This window comes from Aethalodelphis obliquidens, unplaced genomic scaffold (genome assembly GCF_003676395.1).
Source record: "Aethalodelphis obliquidens isolate GAN/ISIS:26980383/991018 unplaced genomic scaffold, ASM367639v1 scaffold81, whole genome shotgun sequence".
Taxonomy (NCBI): domain Eukaryota; kingdom Metazoa; phylum Chordata; class Mammalia; order Artiodactyla; family Delphinidae; genus Aethalodelphis; species Aethalodelphis obliquidens.
The window spans coordinates 5644055-5663069 of record NW_020838025.1 but is presented as its reverse complement, the minus strand read 5'-3'; the positions used below and the strand labels follow the sequence as shown (position 1 = coordinate 5663069).

Below are 19015 nucleotides of genomic sequence, written 5' to 3'. Positions count from 1 at the left end.
TGTTTTCCTCTAAGAGTTTTATAGTGTCTGGCCTTACGTTTAGGTCTCTAATCCATTTTGAGTTTATTTTTGTATATGGTGTTAGGGAGTGTTCTAATTTCATGCTTTTCCATGTAGGTGTCCAGTTTTCCCAGCACCACTTACTGAAGAGGCTGTCTTTTCTCCATCGTATACTCTTGCCTCCTTTATCAAAGATAAGGTGCATGGGTTTATCTCTGAGCTTTCTACTCTGTTCCATTGATCTATATTGCTGTTTTTGTGCCAGTACCATATTGTCTTGATTACTGTAGCTTTGTAGTATAGTCTGATGTCAGGGAGCCTGATTGCTCCAGCTCTGCTTTTCTTTCTTTAGATTGCTTTGGCTATTTGGGGTCTTTTGTGTTTCCATACAAATTGTGAAATTTTTTGCCTACTTCTGTGAAAAATTCCATTGGTAGTTTGATAGGGATTGCACTGAATCTGTAGATTGATTGGGTAGTATAGTCATTTTCACAATGTTGATTCTTCCAATCCAAGAACACAGTATATCTCTCCATCTGTTTGTATCATCTTTAATTTCCTTCATCAGTGTCTTATAGTTTTCTCCATACAGGTGTTTTGTCTCCTTAGGTAGGTTTATTCCTAGGTATTTTATTCTTTTTGTTGCAATGGTAAATGGGAGTGTTTCCTTAATTTGTCTTTCAGATTTTTCATCATTAGTGTATCAGAATGCAAGAGATTTCTGTGCATTAATTTTGTATCCTGCTACTCTACCAAATTCATTGATTAGCTCTAGCAGTTTTCTGGTAGCATCTTTAGGATTCTCTATGTATAGTATCACGTCACCTGCAAATAGTGACACTTTTACTTCTTCTTTTCTGATTTGTATTCCTTTTTTTTCTTTTTCTTCTTGGATTGCTGTAGCTAAAACTTCCAACACTATGTTGAATCATAGTGATGAGAGTGGGCAACCTTGTCTTCTTCCTGATTTTAGAAGAAATGGTTTCAGTTTTTCACCGTTGAGAATTATGTTGGATCATCATTTGTCATAAATGTCCTTTAGTATTTTGAGGTAGGTTCCCTCTGTGCCCCCTTTCTGAAGAGTTTTTGTCATAAATGGGTGCTGAATTTTGTCTAAAGCTTTTTCTGCATCTATTGAGATTATCATGTGGTTTTTATCTTTCAATTTGTTAATATGGTGTATCACATTGATTGATTTGTGTATATTGAAGAATCTCTTGCATTCCTGGGATAAACCCCACTTGATCATGGTGTATGATCCTTTTAATGTGCTGTTGGATTCCGTTTCCTAGTATTTTTGTTGAGGATTTTTGCATCTATGTTCATCAGTGATATTGGGTAGTTTTATTTTTTTGTGACATCTCTGTCTGGTTTTCATATCAGGATGATGGTGGCCTCATAAAATGAGTTTGGGAGTGTTCTTCCCTCTGCTATATTTTGGGAGAGTTTGAGAAGGATAGGTGTTAGCTCTTCTCTAAATGTTTGTTAGAATTCTCCTGTGAAGCCATCTGGTCATGGGCTTTTGTGTGTTGGAAGATTTTTAATCACAGTTTCAATTTCAGTGCTTGTGATTGGTCCATTTATATTTTCTATTTCTTCCTGGTTGAGTCTCAGAAGGTTGTACTTTTCCAAGAATTTGTCCATTTCTTCCAGGTTGCCCATTTTATTGGTATATAGTTGCTTGTTGTCAGCTGTCATGATCCTTTGTATTTCTGCAGTGTCAGTTGTTACTTCTCCATTTTCACTTGTAATTTTGTTGATCTGAGTCTTCTCCCTTTTTTTTTTGATGAGTCTGGCTAATGGTTTATCAATTTTGTTTATCTTCTCAAAGAACCAACTTTTAGTTTTATTGATCTTTGCTATTGTTGTCTTCATTTCTTTTTCATTTATTTCCGATCTGATCTTTATGATTTCTTTCCTTCTGCTACCTTTGGGGTTTTTTTGTTCTTCTTTCTCTAATTGCTTTAGGTGTAAGGTTAGATTGTTGATTTGAGATTTTTCTTGTTTCTTGAGGTAGGATTGTATTGCTATAAACTTCCCTCTTAGAACTGCTTTTGCTGCCTCCCATTGGTTTTGGGTCATCGTGTTTTCATTGTTATTTGTTTCTCGGTATTTTTTGATTTCCTCTTTGATTTCTTCAGTGATCTCTTGGTTATTTAGTAGCGTATTGTTCAACCTCCATGTATTTGTATTTTTTACAGATTTTTTCCTGTAATTGATATCTAGTCTCTTAGTGTTGTGGTCGGAAAAGATACTTGATATGATTTCAATTTTCTTAAATTTACCAAGGCTTCATTTGTGACCCACGATATGGTCTATACTGGAGAATTTTCCATGAACCCTTGAGAAGAAAGTGTATTCTGTTGCTTTTGGATGGATGTTCTATAAATATCAGTTAAGTCCATCTTTTTTAATGTATCACTTAAAGCTTTTGTTTCCTTATTTATTTTCACTTTGGATGATCTGTCCATTGGTGAAAGTGGGGTGTTAAAGTCCCGTACTATTATTGTGTTACTGTTGATTTCCCCTCTTATGGCTGTTAACATTTGCCTTATGTATTGAGGTGCTCCTATTGTGGGTGCATAAATATTTACCATTGTTATATCTTCTAACTGGATTGATCCCTTGATCATTATGTAGTGTCCTTCTTTGTCTCTTGTAATTTATTACAAGACTTTATTTTAAAGTCTATTTTGTCTGATATGAGAATTGCTACTCCAGCCTTCTTCTGATTTACATTTGCATGGAATATCTTTTTCCATCCCCTCACTTTCAGTCTGTATGTGTCCCTAGGTCTGAAGTGGGTCTCTTGCAGACAGCATATATATGGGTCTTGTTTTTGTATCCATTCAGCCGTCTATGTCTTTTGGTTGGAGCATTTAATCCATTTGCATTTAAGGTAATTATCAATATGTTTGTTCCTATTACCACTTTCTTAATTATTTTGGGTTTGTTTTTGTAGGTCTTTTCCTTCTCTTGTGTTTCCTGCCTAGAGAAGTTCCTTTAGCATTTGTTGTGAAGCTGGTTTGGTGGCACTGAATTCTCTTAGCTTTTGCTTGTCTGTAGAGGTTTTAATTTCCCCATGGAATCTGAATGAGATCCTTGCTGGGTAGAGTAATCTTGGTTGTAGGTTTTTTCCTTTCATCACTTTAAGTATATCCTGCCATTCCCTCTGGCTTGCAGAGTTTCTGCTGAAAGATCAGTTGTTAACCTTATGGGGATTCCCTTATATGTTATTTGTTGTTTTTCCCTTGCTACTTTTAATATTTTTTCTTTGTATTTAATTTTTGATAGTTTGATTAATATGTGTCTCGGCATGTTTCTCTTTGGGTTTATCCTGTATGGGACTCTCTGTGCTTCCTGGACTTGATTGACTATTTCCTTTCCCATGTTAGGGAAGTTTTCAACTATAAGCTCTTCAAATATTTTCTCAGTCCCTTACTTTTTCTCTTCCTCTTCTGGGACCCCTGTAATTGAATGTTGCTGTGTTTAATGTTGTCCTAGAGGTCTCTTGAGACTGTCCTCAATTCTTTTCATTATTTTTTCTTTATTCTGCTCCCTGTCAGTTATTTCCACTATTTTATCTTCCAGCTCACTTATCCATTCTTCTGCCTCAGTTATTCTGCTATTGATTCCTTTTAGAGTATTTTTAATTTCAGTTATTGTGTTGTTCATCACTGTTTATTTGCTCTTTAGTTCTTCTAGATCCTTGTTAAATGTTTCTTCTGTTTTCTCCATTCTGCTTTTGAGATTTTGGATATCTTTACTATCACTACTGTGAATTCTTTTTCAGGTAGGTTGCCTATTTCATCTTCATTTATTTGGTCTTATAGGTTTTTGCCTTGCTCTTTCATCTGTAACATATTTTTTTGTCATTTCATTTTTTTTTTTGGATGGGTGGGGCTGTATTCCTGTCTTACTGGTAGTTTGGCCTGAGGCATCCAGCACTGGAGTTTGCAGGGAGTTGGACAGAGGCGGGTCTTAGTGCTGAGATTAGGACCTCTGGGAGGCCTCACTCTGGTTGATATTCCCTGGGGTCTGAGGTTTTCTTTTAGCCCAGCGTTTCGGACTCAGAGCTCCCACCATAGGAGCTAGGGCCCAACCTCAGGTCTGGGAACCAAATCCCACAAGCTTTGTGTTGTGGCAAAAAAAAAAAAAAAAAAAAAGGAAAAGAAAAGAAAAAAAAGATCAGTACAATATCAAAGAATAAAAAAAAATTAGAAAGATAAAAAATAGATTAGGAAAAATAAAAATATAATTGATACAACTGCAACAAGGTAAAATAAAACTGCAACAGAGAAAAGAAAAAAAGGGGGGGGGGAGAACAAGCCAAAAGGAGAGATCAATAACAAAGTATAAAGAATAAAATAAAGTTAGAAAAATAAAAGATTTATTAGGAAAAATAAAAATATAAATGAATTAACAATAATGAATCAGCAAGGTAAAACAGAACCCCAATGTAAAAGAGTAAAGAAGAAAAAAAAAGTCTTGGCTGTGGGGGCAGAGTTTAGGCAGGGGTGGAATTTAGGCAAGGGTGGGGTTTAGGGTGGGGTGGGACCTAGGCCAGTGGGGGGGTGACATTTTAGCATGGGGCGGTGCCTAGGCTCAGGACCCGGTCGCTGGTGGTTCCTCCTGTCCCCTTAGGTGTCCGTGATCCCCCACCGGTGGTGCCTTGGTCACTGGTAGGTGCCTTGGTCATGCAGAGATGCAAATTCCTCGTCCTCCTAGTCCGCCATCTTGACTCCACCCCCTCACTTTTATTTTTATTTATTTATTTATTTTGCGGTACGCGGGCCTCTCACTGCTGTGGCCTCTCCCGTTGTGGAGCACAGGCTCCGGACGCACAGGCTCAGCGGCCATGGCTCATAGGCCCAGCCGCTCCGCGGCATGTGGGATCTTCCCGGACTGGGGCACGAACCCGTGTCCCCTGCATCGGCAGGCGGACTCTCAACCACTGTGCCACCAGGGAAGCCCCTCACTTTTATTATTAATGCACTTAGTTTTGCTTTCAATTTTATGTACCATAGTTCTGAGTTAGATCTGCAGATGTGTACAAATAGTTCATATTTATGTATTGCACATAATCATGTTGTTCAGCATTGGTGCTATACTGTATTATTTAAGTAATAAAAACCGTGTACAGAGGGTAGGAATGGGGAGTTATTGTTTAATGGATTCAGAGTTTTGGGGAAGATGAAAAAGTTTTGGAGGTGGTGGTAATGGCTGTATAACAGTGTGAATGTACTTAATATCATTGAGTTGTACACTTAAAAATGGTGAAAATGGTAAGTTTTACTTATATTTTACCACAATAAAAATTTTTGTTTAATGTATTTACTGAGGGAATTCAAGGAAGATGGAGGCCACAAGGCATCTTTTGCCCCCAACTCCATCAGACTGCTTCTCTGGAACAGAGTGAGCAAATGTATGGGGCCTGCAGGGTATATTTAGGCATTCCACCAAGATCTCTGGGGAGAGAACAGGTACAGGCTCCACCTCTGTGGCATCAAAGGAACCAGCACAGGAGAAGGTTTGCTTCTGTTGAAGGCTGGTTCATTCTGGAGGAGGAGGGGCTTGGCCAGCCCACTTGGTGTCTGCAGAAAGGGGCTGCCCCCGCTTGCTTGCTGCATTTGTATATGGGAAGTTCGTGTGCTAACAGCAGCATTTCAGTTTCAATTCATTGGAAAAGGGCTTGTTTACCTAATAATGTTTAGCATGTAGTAAGTTCTCTTTTCAGAATAACACTGACTTATACCCTCTGACCCACAAAGTTCTAAAGATTAAAAATTTAAATGAGGACTTCCCTGGTGGCGCAGGGTTAAGAATCCACCCTCCAATGCAGGGGACACGGGTTCGATCCCTGGTCCAGGAAGATCCCACATGATGTGGAGCAACCAAGCCCATGCGCCACAGCTACTGAGCCTGCGCTCTAGAGCCTGTGAGCCACAACTACTGAGCCTGCGTGCCACAACTACTGAAGCTTTCACGCCTAGAGCCTGTGCTCCGCAACAAGAGAAGCTACCGCAGTGAGAAGCCCGTGCACCGCCACGAAGAGTAGCCCCCGCTCGCTGCAACTAGAGAAAGCCCTCACGCAGCAACGAAGACCCAATGCAGCCAAAAAAAAAAAAAAAATTAAATTTAAAAAACCACTAAAATAGAATATGTAAGTGTGTGTTTATGTAATTGGAGAACATAAGAGACTGTTTAAGCAAGTTAGCAAACACAGAAGCTAAGAAGGAAAAGATACATAGCTGGTTACATATTGTAAAAGATGCCATACAAAGTCAAACCATAGCAAAGTCAAAAGTCAAACTATAGACTACCAAAAATGATTTGCTCTTCATGGCCAATGAAGGATTAATTATCACTTTTACCCAGAGAGCTGCTCTTCCTCGATAAGAAAAATCAACCTAATAAAATAGTAGATAACTTGCAGAAGGGAAATTATACATGGCTGAATAAACATAGGATAAGATGGCCAGCTTTATAAGTGGTCTGGAAAATATAAATTATAATAACCATTAGAGTCCATGTTTCCCCCATCACATGGAGTCAGTTCTAGTGAAGATGTGGGAAAATAGTGCTGTTTAAACAGCGCTGGTGACAACATGAATCTCTATGACATAATTGTGATTATAATCTGGCAATATGTGTTAAAAATGCACCTGCCCTTTGACCTGATAGTCTTACTTTTGAGAATCTATGCCGTTGAAACTTACCCCTGCCCCTAAATAAATATAGAGGTATAGGCCTATTTCTTACAGTATGAAGTATAGTAGCAAAAAAACCCTGGAAATACTTGAATGTAGTATCTCAGTAGGGGAATTGTTGAATAAATTATGGCACATATACATACAGGATATTTTGCAGATGTTGAAAAGGATGTTAGATATCCATGTTTCTAACCTGGAGGGAAAGATATTTGGTAATCTTTTGGTAATACATTGGTAATTTTTTAAAGTTGCAGATTGTTAAATATATTTAGTGTGATTCCATTTTGGTAAAAACACAGAAATGACAAACTACCACTCTATGATCTAGGTTTATATGAAAGAAAGGTTTAGAAGGACACGGGTTTAGGCTGTGTGTGTTAACATTGTCTCCTCGTGGATCGGACTGCCAGGGAGAGATCATACTACTTTTCATTTTGCACCTCTTTATCACTTTGACTTCTCACAACAAAGAGTGATTCCAAAATTACTTTGTAATTTAAAATAATCCAAGAAAATCAACAATTAAGGGAAAATTAACTTGGATTGAAATTTTATTTAATATGTATGGCTTTATCCTGTTTCTCAGAGTTGACATAAAGATATGACTTTTGTGGGAAGGGGAAGGGTTGTAGTATAAGTTCTGCTAACCTCTTCAGAGTTCCTGAATTTATACCTGACTTTAACATCACACTAATACCAAACTCTTTATGTCAGGAGAACTTCGTTAGAGCTGTAGATTCAGAGCTGCAGTAACACTTAGAGCTCTCATAGGAATAAATCGTAGAATTTCTCTGTACGCTTCATGAATAATTAATGGGTTATCTTAAGACATTAAAATGGGGGGAAATTGTATTTCAGAATCTAAATGTCTATTAGTTAAAAATACACCTAAGATCCTGTTACTTAGAGTTTCGTTCTAGTCAATCTTTAATTCAAACATTCACATTAGATTCAGTTATAGTTCCTTCTCATGGTGCAAGGTAAGTGGTGGTTTCTAATTACAAATTCTAAGTATAATCTTATTTCTTTCTCAGGAGACTATTTGGTAGCAATTGAAGAGAAAAACAAAGCTACGTTTCTGCGCGCTTATGTGAACTGGAGAAGTAAAAGGACTGAAAACTCCCGAGTGTGTATCCGAATGGTCGGACATGACGTGGAGGCACCCTTCAGTGAAACCTTCAGAGACCAGATGTCTATTGTGGAAATGCCGCTTTCTGAGGCCCCCCTGTGCATTTCCTGTTGCCCTGTGAAAGGAGACCTTCTTGTTGGCTGCACAAATAAGTTAGTTTTATTTAGTTTGAAGTATCAGATCATTAATGAAGAATTGTCAATATTGGACTTTGAGCGCTCTTTAATTATCCATATAGATAATATCACCCCTGTTGAAATTTCTTTTTGTATTGGATATGTCGCTGTCATGTCAGACTTAGAGGTTTTAATCCTAAAACTGGAGTCAGACCCCAAAAATGGAGAGCGTGTTAACCGCCATCCACGTAAGACCAACAATCCACTGAAACTGTCAGAAGGTAAATAATGAATTTAGCTTACTTTCTTGTGTTGGGTGCAGAGAAAACCCTTATTTCTGGCAATCTCTGAAAGGCTCTAGTATGTATATTGCAAGCCACATTATTTATGATGTAGTTGTTCCTAATACATGGGATTTGGATTTATCATCTGGCTGCCCATATCTTATTCTGTAGCATGTAAATGTATTTCAACATATATTTGTCATGAGAAATAATGAAACAGCTGCTGCTGGATGAGGAGTTCTGGACCCAGTCCTCATGTTTACTAGCTGAATGACCTCGGGTTAGGAATACCATCTCTGAGTTTCAATTTCCTCGTGTGTAAAATGGCGACGATGATAATAGCCCATTGTACTTCATCAGTTGTGAGGGATAAAAGAGCAAGTGCTGAGACTTTTCAAAATCATAGTGCTTTATAAATACGTGAGACGTGTGTGCATAAATTATTCCTATGTCTGTTTAATTGGTGGGGGGATATTGTGCAATCTCATTTGCGTTGGAGGGGTACTTGGAGTTATTAAATAATTTTCTTCAATTTTATTTTTGAAGACATCAGTAATGAGACTTTGCAGCTTGAGTCAGATGATTTTGTTATCTGCCAAAAGCCCATGGAACTTCTTGGTGAAAAAAGCAAACAGTGTGGAATAGCTGTTACACTGGAGTCAACAGGATTAGCTGATGAAAAAATAAAATATTTCCACGTTCAGCACCTGCTCTATAGGTACTAGAAAGCTTTTTATTCACCAGCATTTAATATATATTTACCTACTTAAAGTACATGGAAATTAGATCTCTCCCCCCTCTCTCTCTCTTTAAACTCACAGACGTTTTGCTCCTGATATTTCATCCTGTGTCTTGTCGGATGACATCAAGTTGCATTCACTTCAGCTGCTGCCCATTTACCAAACTGGTAAGTATGACAGTGCTGCAGTGCAATGAGGTGAAAAAGCCCTCGGACGGGAGGGGAGACCGGTGTGGGAAATAGATTAGGTTCTTCTACTGAGGCTCCCTGTGGCCTTGGGCAGATTCCTTAGCAAATAACAGTAAGTGCTAGAAAGGGAAGTCGTGACTGCTAGGAGAAGCCATGGAGAGGATGTGACTGACAGAACCCATTTCCCTGTTTGAAATAGTCTCTAGGTTCCAAAAGGGAAATGGAAGCCCTGTTATAGCTAAGGTTCATCTGGGTCCAGCTGGGTCATTTGCCAGAGCTGCTTATGACGGCCTTGTGAGCCAGGTGGGAGAATGTGGACTGAATGGAAATCCATTTAGAGAGGTGATTTTCAGCCTTACTGCACATTGGCCTTACTTGGACGCTTTTCAAGATACTGTTGCCCAGTCTTTACGTGTTGGAGATTCTGACTTAATTGGTCAGCTATGCAGCCTGGGCATCAGTATTTTTTAAAACCTCCCCAGCAATATGATGGGCAACCGAGATTAAGAATCACTGTTAAGTTTTGTACTTAGTCCTGGCCCGCTTAATATCTTTAGGAGTTGCCTAGGGAAAGATAGGAATATTTTTCTGATCAAATGGGTTTATAACCTTCATTATTCTTTTCTTTCTTTTAGCAAACATTTACTGAGTACCTACTGTGTCGGGTATTGTGCTGAATACTAGGGAACCAATAATGAGCAAAAGTAGGCAGAGTACTTGTACTCAGGGAGCCTGTTGTCTCGCGGGGGGGAGGCAGACATGAATGGAATGATCACAAGAAAGAGTACACAATTACACTCTGACCTGAGCACTCTGTGAGAGAGGAACCCTGTCTCGAGAGTGTATAACAAAAGATCCTGACCTCCTCCTGGGGTCAGGGAAGGCTTCCTGAGAAAGAGGATCTGCAGAGTGAATAGGGGCCGATTTGGGGATAGGGTTGGTACAGAGGAAGCAGTGAAGGCCTTGTGGCCGAGGGAGAATCTTTGCTTGTGGAACTGAGAGAAGCAAGGGAGAGGGAGGTGTAACACGAGGCAGGAGACCAGAGGGTACACAGCCACCTTAGAGGGTTAGCTCTTTATCCAGGGTTTTCCCCCAGCACCTGGAACAAAAGCTCAAATCCTTTTCATGGCCTCCATGACCCTGACTCGGAGCTCTTCTTGTCCCACTCACCCTCTTACAATTCTCCATCCATGTGACTTTTCTCTCTTCCTCAGATACACTGAGCACACTCTTATCTAAGACCTGTTATTTACTCTTCCAGTGCTCAGAAGGAACCTCCCTCAGAGCTTGCGTTACTTGGTGTCTTCCAGTTCTTCAATTCACAGCTCACGTATCACCTCGCCACAGAGAACTTCTCTGACTTCTCTATTTAAACTGTTCCCTCTCCACATACTGCAGAGTTTGTTTATTCTCCACCCCACTCCCCCTCACTAGAATGAATGCAGTTACTTTGTCTTGTGCACTGTGGTGTACCCAGAACCTGGAACAGTGGCACGTAGTAGGTGTCTGAGGTGTCTGATGGATGTTTACTTAGTGGACAGATGAGGGGATGGGTAGTACATGTATGAGCTGGGCCCTGCTGGATGAGTAAAATTTTTAGAAGTTGGACATTTTGGTAAGGTATTACATAAAGGGAACCAACACAGGCAAGGTGTAAAACCATCATGTGTGTTTGGAGACTAGCAAGCAGCTCTGTCTAACTAGAGCACAGATGTGTGTAGGAAAGAAGAGGAAGTAGAAACTGGATCAGTTGCTTTGGGCCAGTTGTGGAAGTGCCATAATTGAACTTTCTTCTGTTATTGATGGTGTCCTTGAAGGGTATCAATCAGAGCTATATGTTTTTTTAAAAACATTTTGATTATGAAAAATTTCAAGCACACAGATGTAGAGAAAATAGTACAGTGACCCCTATGTACCCATCACACAACTTCAACAGTGTTGCCTCATAACCACCCCCCACCCCATGCCAGATTATTTTTATGCAAATCCAAGAGTGTATACCTTTTCATCTCTAAATATTTCAGCATGTGTTTCTAAAAGAAAAGGATTCTTTTATTTAAACAAACCCCAAATGTAATTTCACATTTTTTAAAGATGGCTTGATATCATCAAATACCCGTCAGTTCAAATTTCCCTGATTGTCTAAAACAATTTTTTCTGCAATTTACTTGTTTGAATCAGATTTCAAGTAAGGTTCATACGTTGCAATTGGTTCTGATGTCTTCTACCTCTCTTTTAATATGTAGGCTCTGCCTTCCCCTCTCTTTCTTTTTTCTTTGCAATTTAGTTAGCAAGAAGCTGCACTATTACTGCAGAATTTCCCACAATCTGGATTTTGCTGATTGACTCCCCACAGTGTCATTTAACATGTTCCTGTATCCCTGTATTTCCCTCTGATCTAAAACTGCATTGTTCAGTACGGTAGCCATTAGTCACATGTTGCAATTGAGCACTTTGAAATGTGACTAGTCTAAATTAAGATATGCTGTAAATGTAAAATTAACACTAGGTCTTAAAGACTTAGTACAACAAAAAATGTAAAATATCTCAATTTTTTATTGATTGCTAATTAGAATGATAATATTTTGGATGTGTTGGATTCATGCAATATATTTTTAAAATTTGGCCTGCTTTTTATTTTTTAAAAAGTGATTACTAGAAAACTTCAAATTACATATGTAACTCACATTATAGTTCTATTGACAGTGCTGTTCTAGACAGGCTTGATCAGGTGATGGTGATGATCATGATTTTTTTGGTAACAAGTAGTGTTGAGTTCTCTTGGAAGGTACATAGTATTAGGTTGGCTCTTTTTGTTAACAACCATTGGTTAATCAATGGTTGACAACCATTGATGGTGATCACCTAGATCTGTTAATTTATTAGGGGTTTCAAATGGTGATATTATATCACTCCTTTTTCTTTCTTTCTTTCTTTTTTTTTTTTTTTTTGCGGTACGCGGGCCTCTCACTGTTGCGGCCTCTCCCGTTGCGGAGCACAGGCTCCGGACGCGCAGGCCCAGCGGCCGTGGCTCACGGGCCCAACCACTCCGCGGCATGTGGGATCTTCCCGGACCGGGGCACGAACCCGTGTCCCCTGCATCGGCAGGCAGACTCTCAACCACTGCGCCACCAGGGAAGCCCTCCTTTTTCTTTTTTTACTGGCATTCTTATATAAAGAGCAACTTCCCCTAAGCAACTCTTTGGTTCTCCATTTATAGACTTTTTTGCATAGAAAAGTCAAAATATTGGTTCCCTTTATTTACTGGTTTCATGGTTGGTTTGTTTTTTTGTTTGTTTTCTTCATGCAGGGTCTCTTACTTCTGAGAGAAAACATTCATCTCAGGAGAAAGAGTTGCTGAGCCTCTTTTGTTTTTTCTCATTACCTCATGTGGGCTATCTGTACATGGTTGTCAAATCTGTTGAATTAATGTCAGTCTACCAGTATCCTGAGAAGTCTCAGCAGGCGGTGCTCACACCACAGTTTTTGCATGTCATCACGAGGTATGTTCCAGTCACTTGCTGGCTTCTGAGTCACTTATTTCTCTGTAAATTCTTGAGGTGCTTTCTAAATCCTTAAATGAGAATTATGTGCACCGTCGTATGGCACTGTACATCAATGATATACATCTGTGGGGTTTTTGTTCTTTTTTTTTAATGGCCCATACCTGCCTTTTCAATGTCAGAGATGTAGATTCCGGTTTTGCCTTTGTTTTATTTTCTTAGCCTGGATGGGGATCTTTCTAAGGAAGTATAAAGTTCTTCATGAGGGAAGATTTTCGTAGGGAATTCTAATGAAAAGTCAGTGGGGCCAGTCAGGGCATCTCTTTAGACTTTGTTTTAGATTTCCTAATTTTTTTTCACTGCTGTCCTATCTTTTCCGTATGAGTTGAGTTAATTGATAATGGTGTAGGACTGTCAAGAGGCCAGAAAGACTGCCTGATTCTACCCTCTGAGTAGTGTAGATGGGGAAAGGATCCAGAGGTTGGGGGTGGTCACGGTCATGTGGCTAACTGGTGGTGGATGTCTTCTGAGTTGCCTTACCCTAGTAATCTGGCATGTAAACTGGGCTCCTGAGCAGGGCTTTAATGTCATTTCCTTTTATCTCAGCAGTAAGTGATGCTTATGGTTTTATTTCCTGTTTTTTCAGTTTAGATTATAGTCAAGGCACTGCATTAAGCCCTCTGGCCAACCACCTGTGAATAAGGCACACCATCTGCTTTCTGAAGCAACAACATAAGAGAGGGCCAGAGACCAGGGACGCAAACACTAGGAGATTAGTGAAAAATGTCTTAAGACTTCGTGAAAGGGGCGTAGGCTGTGGGAGGAGGGAAATTACTTCTGGCTGAGTCACACGGGTAAGGTTTTTGCGTTTGAAGTGAAGCCCGGAAGCTAGTTAGAATTTGACACATAGAGATTGGAAGAGAAAGACATTCTAGATAGAGGGAAAGCTATAAACAAAGCTATGTCCAGGTTTGCAGGAGTGTCCAATAATTAATTGCATAGGACAGTGATTTTTGTTTTGTTTTGTTTTCAGCTGAGTGGTAATATCAGAATCTCCAGCAGGTGCTGGAGTGTATTTCACACAGCACAGGACCCACCTGGAGATTCTGACACCCACTCCTAGTGGGGGTACTCCCCTGCCTTTTCACTCCCTGGTGGTGTAGGGAGAAATGCTATTGTGTGTTCCTTAAACGAACAGTGTGGAGGTAGCTAGTCTTTTTAATTTCCAAAGTGTTGTGTAGTTATGTCCTTTAAATGTAAAGGAGCTGAAACATAGAGAAATGGGGAAAACAGTGCTTGAGAGAGAACTCAGGGCTTTGGAAATTAAGGAATATTTTGAGATTTTGACCAAAGAGAGGGATGTGAATAGAGCATTGCTTTAGGAAAATGAGTGGTGGCCACTGTGGAGGATGGTTTGAACATAGATAATGAGCTATTGGGATGGTTCAGTAAGGATAATGAGGGGTTGCACTTGGGCAGGGCAGTAGCAGTGAGAAGAGAAGGAAGCATGGATGGGAGAGAATTACAAGACTTGATGTCTAGTGGGATACTGGGAATGGAGAAGACATGAGAAAACCCACCAGTTTTGAGCCTGCTTTTATGAAAGAATGGAGGCTGCTGTGGCATGGGGTGAAAGAAAAGTTTGGTTTAGACATTGGAGTTTGAGGTGCTTAGGGAATACCAAGAGGAAATGTTGATAGGTTTTTGGACACATAGGACTGAAGATTAGGGAAAAGAGGAAAGGTTAGATATTTTTATTACCAACAAAAAAGAGCTCATTATCAAAGTAGTGATCATGACCCCAAGAATGTGTAGACAGAGAAAAGTAGTTGGAGAACTAAACTGGTGAAAGTCATGTTTAGAAAGCGAGGGGAAAAAGAGAAGGGTCTGTAAAGATGCCGAAGAATCCAGAAAACTATAGCTTCTCAGAAACCAAGGACAAATTAGAGGGAGAAAGAAGGAAGACAATATTTATTTCTGCCCCAAAATATTTATACAACAGACTATCTTTTATCCATCTGATTGTATAAATGTACAGGACACTGAGAATTTAGTGAGTGGACCCTCTAAATGCCCCTCCACCCAGAGTATGTCATGAACTAGTTTGGAATGTAGAGTCCCGAAAACAGTACAGTGAGGGCTTGAAGAGACTTAAAATCTGTGGGTTTTGCCTGCCTCCAGGTGGGAAATTATTGAAGCTTTTCTTAATATTAGCACCAAAAGATACTCTGACATCATTAACCTGACTATGGAAGCATTAGACATTAGAATAGCAGTTGTTATATGTAAATTCAGATTCTTAATAAAGATTCCCCACCCCTATATTTAAAATCCTATATTGTTGAACTAATTTTTACATATTTTTTATTTTACCCAATAGATAGTATTTTAGAAATATCTTGATCCATAAGTTTGTCTTGAAAAGTTTCTTGAATAATGATATGTTTATATACCCTCAAAAAAAAGCAATAAAATATTTTTTAAAAGACTCTAAGAACAATATAAAATCATGTAATAAAATGTTATCCTCGTAGACATACATGAATCGGAAGGCCTCCCATAATCTGCCTTCTCAGAGTCAACCTTGTCAACACTTGGTCTATATTCATCCAACTTTTTTTTTTTTAAAAGAATACATAAACAGCTATGGTTTGATTTTTACAGAAGTGGATCGTACGATGTCCACTTTTGAGCAACTTGCTGCTTCGCTTAGCAGCGTATCCTGGACGTCTTTCCAGGCCAGCACACTTCAGTTCACTTTGTTCTTCTCTTATACTGCTGCTTAGTATTCCAGCGACCGCTAATAGCTGGATTAATGTTGCTGGAGGTGAGTTGGAGGATGCAGCCTTTTTCTCTCTAGAACCTAAAGGTCATCTTTGTGGTCATAGCTACTCTGACCTGTCATCCTGGCCCCACTGCAGGTACTTCTTTTGGTTCCCAGTATCTCAAAGTCCCTTCTGTTTAGTTTTCTTCGTGAGGGCACCCTCTACCCCAGATTTCTAAGCGGCGGTGCTACCGTCCCAGCTATTGTCATGACTCCAGAGGTCACATCCTAGAGCTCTCTGGACATGGACACAGTTGACAGTGGGCTGAGACCAAAGTGGAAGCCCCAGCAAACAGATGGAGAGTCCTGACTGACGCCCCTACATCGTGCCAAGTCTCGCAGCTGTGAAAATGTCAGAATGATTCTCTTGTTAAAGAAGTATTTCTTCTATTTTAAGGTTATTGTTAGATTTGCTTTAGTCCTTCATTTCTTTATTTCAATAGAGTTCATTTTTACTTCTCTCACGTTCTGATTTTTTAAAAAATTTTATTTATTTATTTATTTTGGCTACGCTGGGTCTTTGTTGCTGCGCACGGGCTTTCTCAGTTGTGGCGAGCAGGGGCTACGCTTCGTTGCAGTGCACGGGCTTCTGATTGCCGTGGCTTCTCTTGTTGCGGAGCACAGGCTCTAGGTGCACGGGCTTCGGTAATTGTGGCTCGTAGGCTCAGTAGTTGTGGTGCACGGGCTTAGTTGCATGTGGGATCTTCCCGGGCCAGGGCTTGAACCCGTGTCCCCTGCATTGGCAGGCTGATTCTTAACCACTGAGCCACCCAGGAAGCCCTCTGATTTGTTTTTAAAAATCATTCCTGGGAACCCACGACAAGATGGGTTTTGTATCAATTTCTAAGTTACACATTGATGGTTTTCAATGTCAGTGTTGGAGGGTTGACTTGTAAGTCTCCAAGCACTTACTGTGGGGTCTCCGGGTTGCTTTGCTGTGCAGACATAGCCTGGGGTTGTGGAAAGAGCTAGAGGAGTGTGAAGAGTGAGGAGACCTGGGGTCTAATTTAACTCCATTCTCCAGAGAGGACTTGGACCAATCATGTACCTTGCAGGCCCTAATCTTTAAAAACAAGCTGCTGGACTAGGTAATTCTGAAGGTTCCTTCAGACAGTCTCTGATTTTCTCTACCATTGGATTGGGTTTGCATAATCTAAGTGTGTTGCGCAGCATAATCCAGGCTCCATTTCATCCCGAGATAATAATCAGTAAACTTGGGTTCTAACCTTGGCTTTAATAGTCACCTCTCTGTACTTTGGGCAGATCCCAGGGGCATCATTTTGTCTATAAGATGAGGGTATTGACCCAGATCCATGGTTCTTAACTAGGAGTGTATGTCACACAAGGAGCTTTGTAGAAATATACGTGTCTTAATTCAGCCCCTAGAGATTATGATTTGGGTAGGAGTGAGTGGGGACCAGTCATGTATTTAAAAAGCACTCCATAGGGTTTCTGAGGTACTCTCCTTGTTAAGAAGTAGCCTAACTTGTCAGCATTGACACATACTTGGGTCTTCCCCGACCCCTGCCATTGCTCTGTGCTCCTGTGAAATCCTCCCAACGGTGGGCACATTGGTTCCTGGCCTCCAGTTTGTTCAGTGGCATCTCTCCTCTTCCTCAGTAACAACCTGCAGTGTTACACAGTGCGGTGCAGTGCGGCGGCCGCTCGGGAGGAGGACCCGTATGTGGACACCACCCTGAAGGTTAGAGCTGGCTTATGACGGTGCAACCTAAAGATCACAGTATGAGTGCTTGCAAATTTGCTCTTCGTGTCTAAGCCTGGCAAACATTAAAGTCTTGTTTTTTTCAATTAGAATGTTGGAATGTAAAATGATAAGCATTTTGTGATTCGTGGTGTAGATGGTAATTTTTAAGATTACTTTGAAAGCATTTTACTCAGAATTTAGATAGAATGCATAGTTTTAAAAATTTGGTAAAGAATATATATATAGTGTAACTTCAGAGAGAGCACTTCACAGCTATGGTGTACTACAATTTTATTCATTTAATAGAAGTATTGGTGGCCATTGTATAGAGCTGTGAACAAAACAGTACAGAAATCAGTATATTCAAGAGCACAAAAGTGAATACAGTGCATTCGGATGATTTATTTATACTGTTATCAGATATGCCTTTAATTCTTTAATCGTTTTACAAAGCCTTCAACAACTTTCCTGTAGTTCTGTAGTTTTGATCTAGTGTAAATGGACATTCTAGATCAATAACCTCGTTTTTAGTGAGTAGTAATACGCTTAGTCTCTGAAAAGCTCTTGACCGCCAAATACACAGAGGCAGTGTTATGATGAAATTCTCTGTTTTCTGACCTTGAATTTTCTGTTCTCAGAAATACGCTGATCATACTCCTCATGTGCAGTTTTACCCCCGGAGCATAAGCTATTTGAATGGGTGTTTGTTGTGCATATCCGTGCTGTAGGGAACCCCCAAGTTATGATGGCCTCTATTTCACATGTTAATGTCCATCTGGCACCTGGAACGCCTTTTTCTGGAAAAATGAATGTTCAGTGATGATGGTGTGTAGTACTTAATGTGTCCGAGGCACTCTTCCATTATCACTGTCACCCAAATTGTGAAATGCACTGGCGTTTTCTGGAAATTGTGTCTGAGTTCTTTTTTGTTACGGGCTGCCTATCACTTTCTGCTGCTGACCAGGCTTACTGCCTACCCTCAGCCTCTTGGGAAATAAGAATCATAGCTTTCCCATGCCTTTCTGTCTGTGTTTAAGATATACACATAGCCTTTTCAGGAGATTTTTTTTTTTTTTTTTTGCCGTACGCGGGCCTCTCACTGTTGTGGCCTTTCCCGTTGCGGAGCACAGGCTCCAGACGCGCAGGCTCAGCGGCCATGGCTCACGGGCCCAGCCGCTCCGCGGCATGTGGGATCCTCCCAGACCGGGGCACGAACCCGTGTCCCCTGCATCGGCAGGTGGACTCTCAACCACTGTGCCACCAGGGAAGCCCCTTGTTTTTTGCTTTAAGCCTCAGAGAGACATAGACTTGTGTAGGTAGTGATGGTGGAGTGAGGGGTACATAACAGATTGAGGTAGGATCAATCTGCATTTGGAAATAAATCTCAGTTCTAGGCCTTCTCAGAGTCTCATAAAACCAGAGGGAAGGAACACAGAAGAAAGGAAGGTAGAAAAGAGGAGAGATGGGCAGCTGGTGGGGAACGCTGCCCCTGAGGCCAGTCCTCCCGAAGCCACTGGCAGAGGGAAGGACGGTGATCACACCTCCCGGCTCCCCCTTCCCTGCGATTCCACCATTCTGAAATCCTAGATGCCCCTGAATGAGCACACCATCGTTTTGCTCCCTTGCTGACTCAGGCTTTGGGAGCTGCGGTGTCTGAGAAAGGTTTCACAACCTCAGAGTCGGGACCAAAGTACACGCGATCTTCATTTCCCTTTCCTCTGAGATGCTGGCTCAGCATCGCCAAGGCCAACTTAACTATTCTTAGGAATGTCAAAATAGATGGAGGTTTTCCCCCATGTGCTTTGTACAAAAG

At 40.5% G+C, this 19015-nt stretch overlaps 1 protein-coding gene across 9 annotated transcripts in view; it reads left to right on the top strand.

Annotated features, from left to right (window-relative positions):
• The window catches only part of HPS3 (HPS3 biogenesis of lysosomal organelles complex 2 subunit 1), an 85710-nt gene that overhangs the window by 6210 nt on the left and 60485 nt on the right, over window positions 1-19015 (top strand). For all 9 annotated transcript variants that reach the window (XR_003429947.1, XR_003429946.1, XR_003429950.1 and 6 more), the window contains exons 2-6: window positions 7748-8239; window positions 8789-8960; window positions 9064-9149; window positions 12481-12673; window positions 17118-17199. Coding sequence is in view for 4 of the 9 variants with exons in the window: in XM_027092867.1 (XP_026948668.1) it covers window positions 7748-8239; window positions 8789-8960; window positions 9064-9149; window positions 12481-12673; window positions 17118-17199 (1025 nt within the window). In the remaining 5 variants the exon portion in view is untranslated. The remainder of the gene's footprint in view (window positions 1-7747; window positions 8240-8788; window positions 8961-9063; window positions 9150-12480; window positions 12674-17117; window positions 17200-19015) is intronic.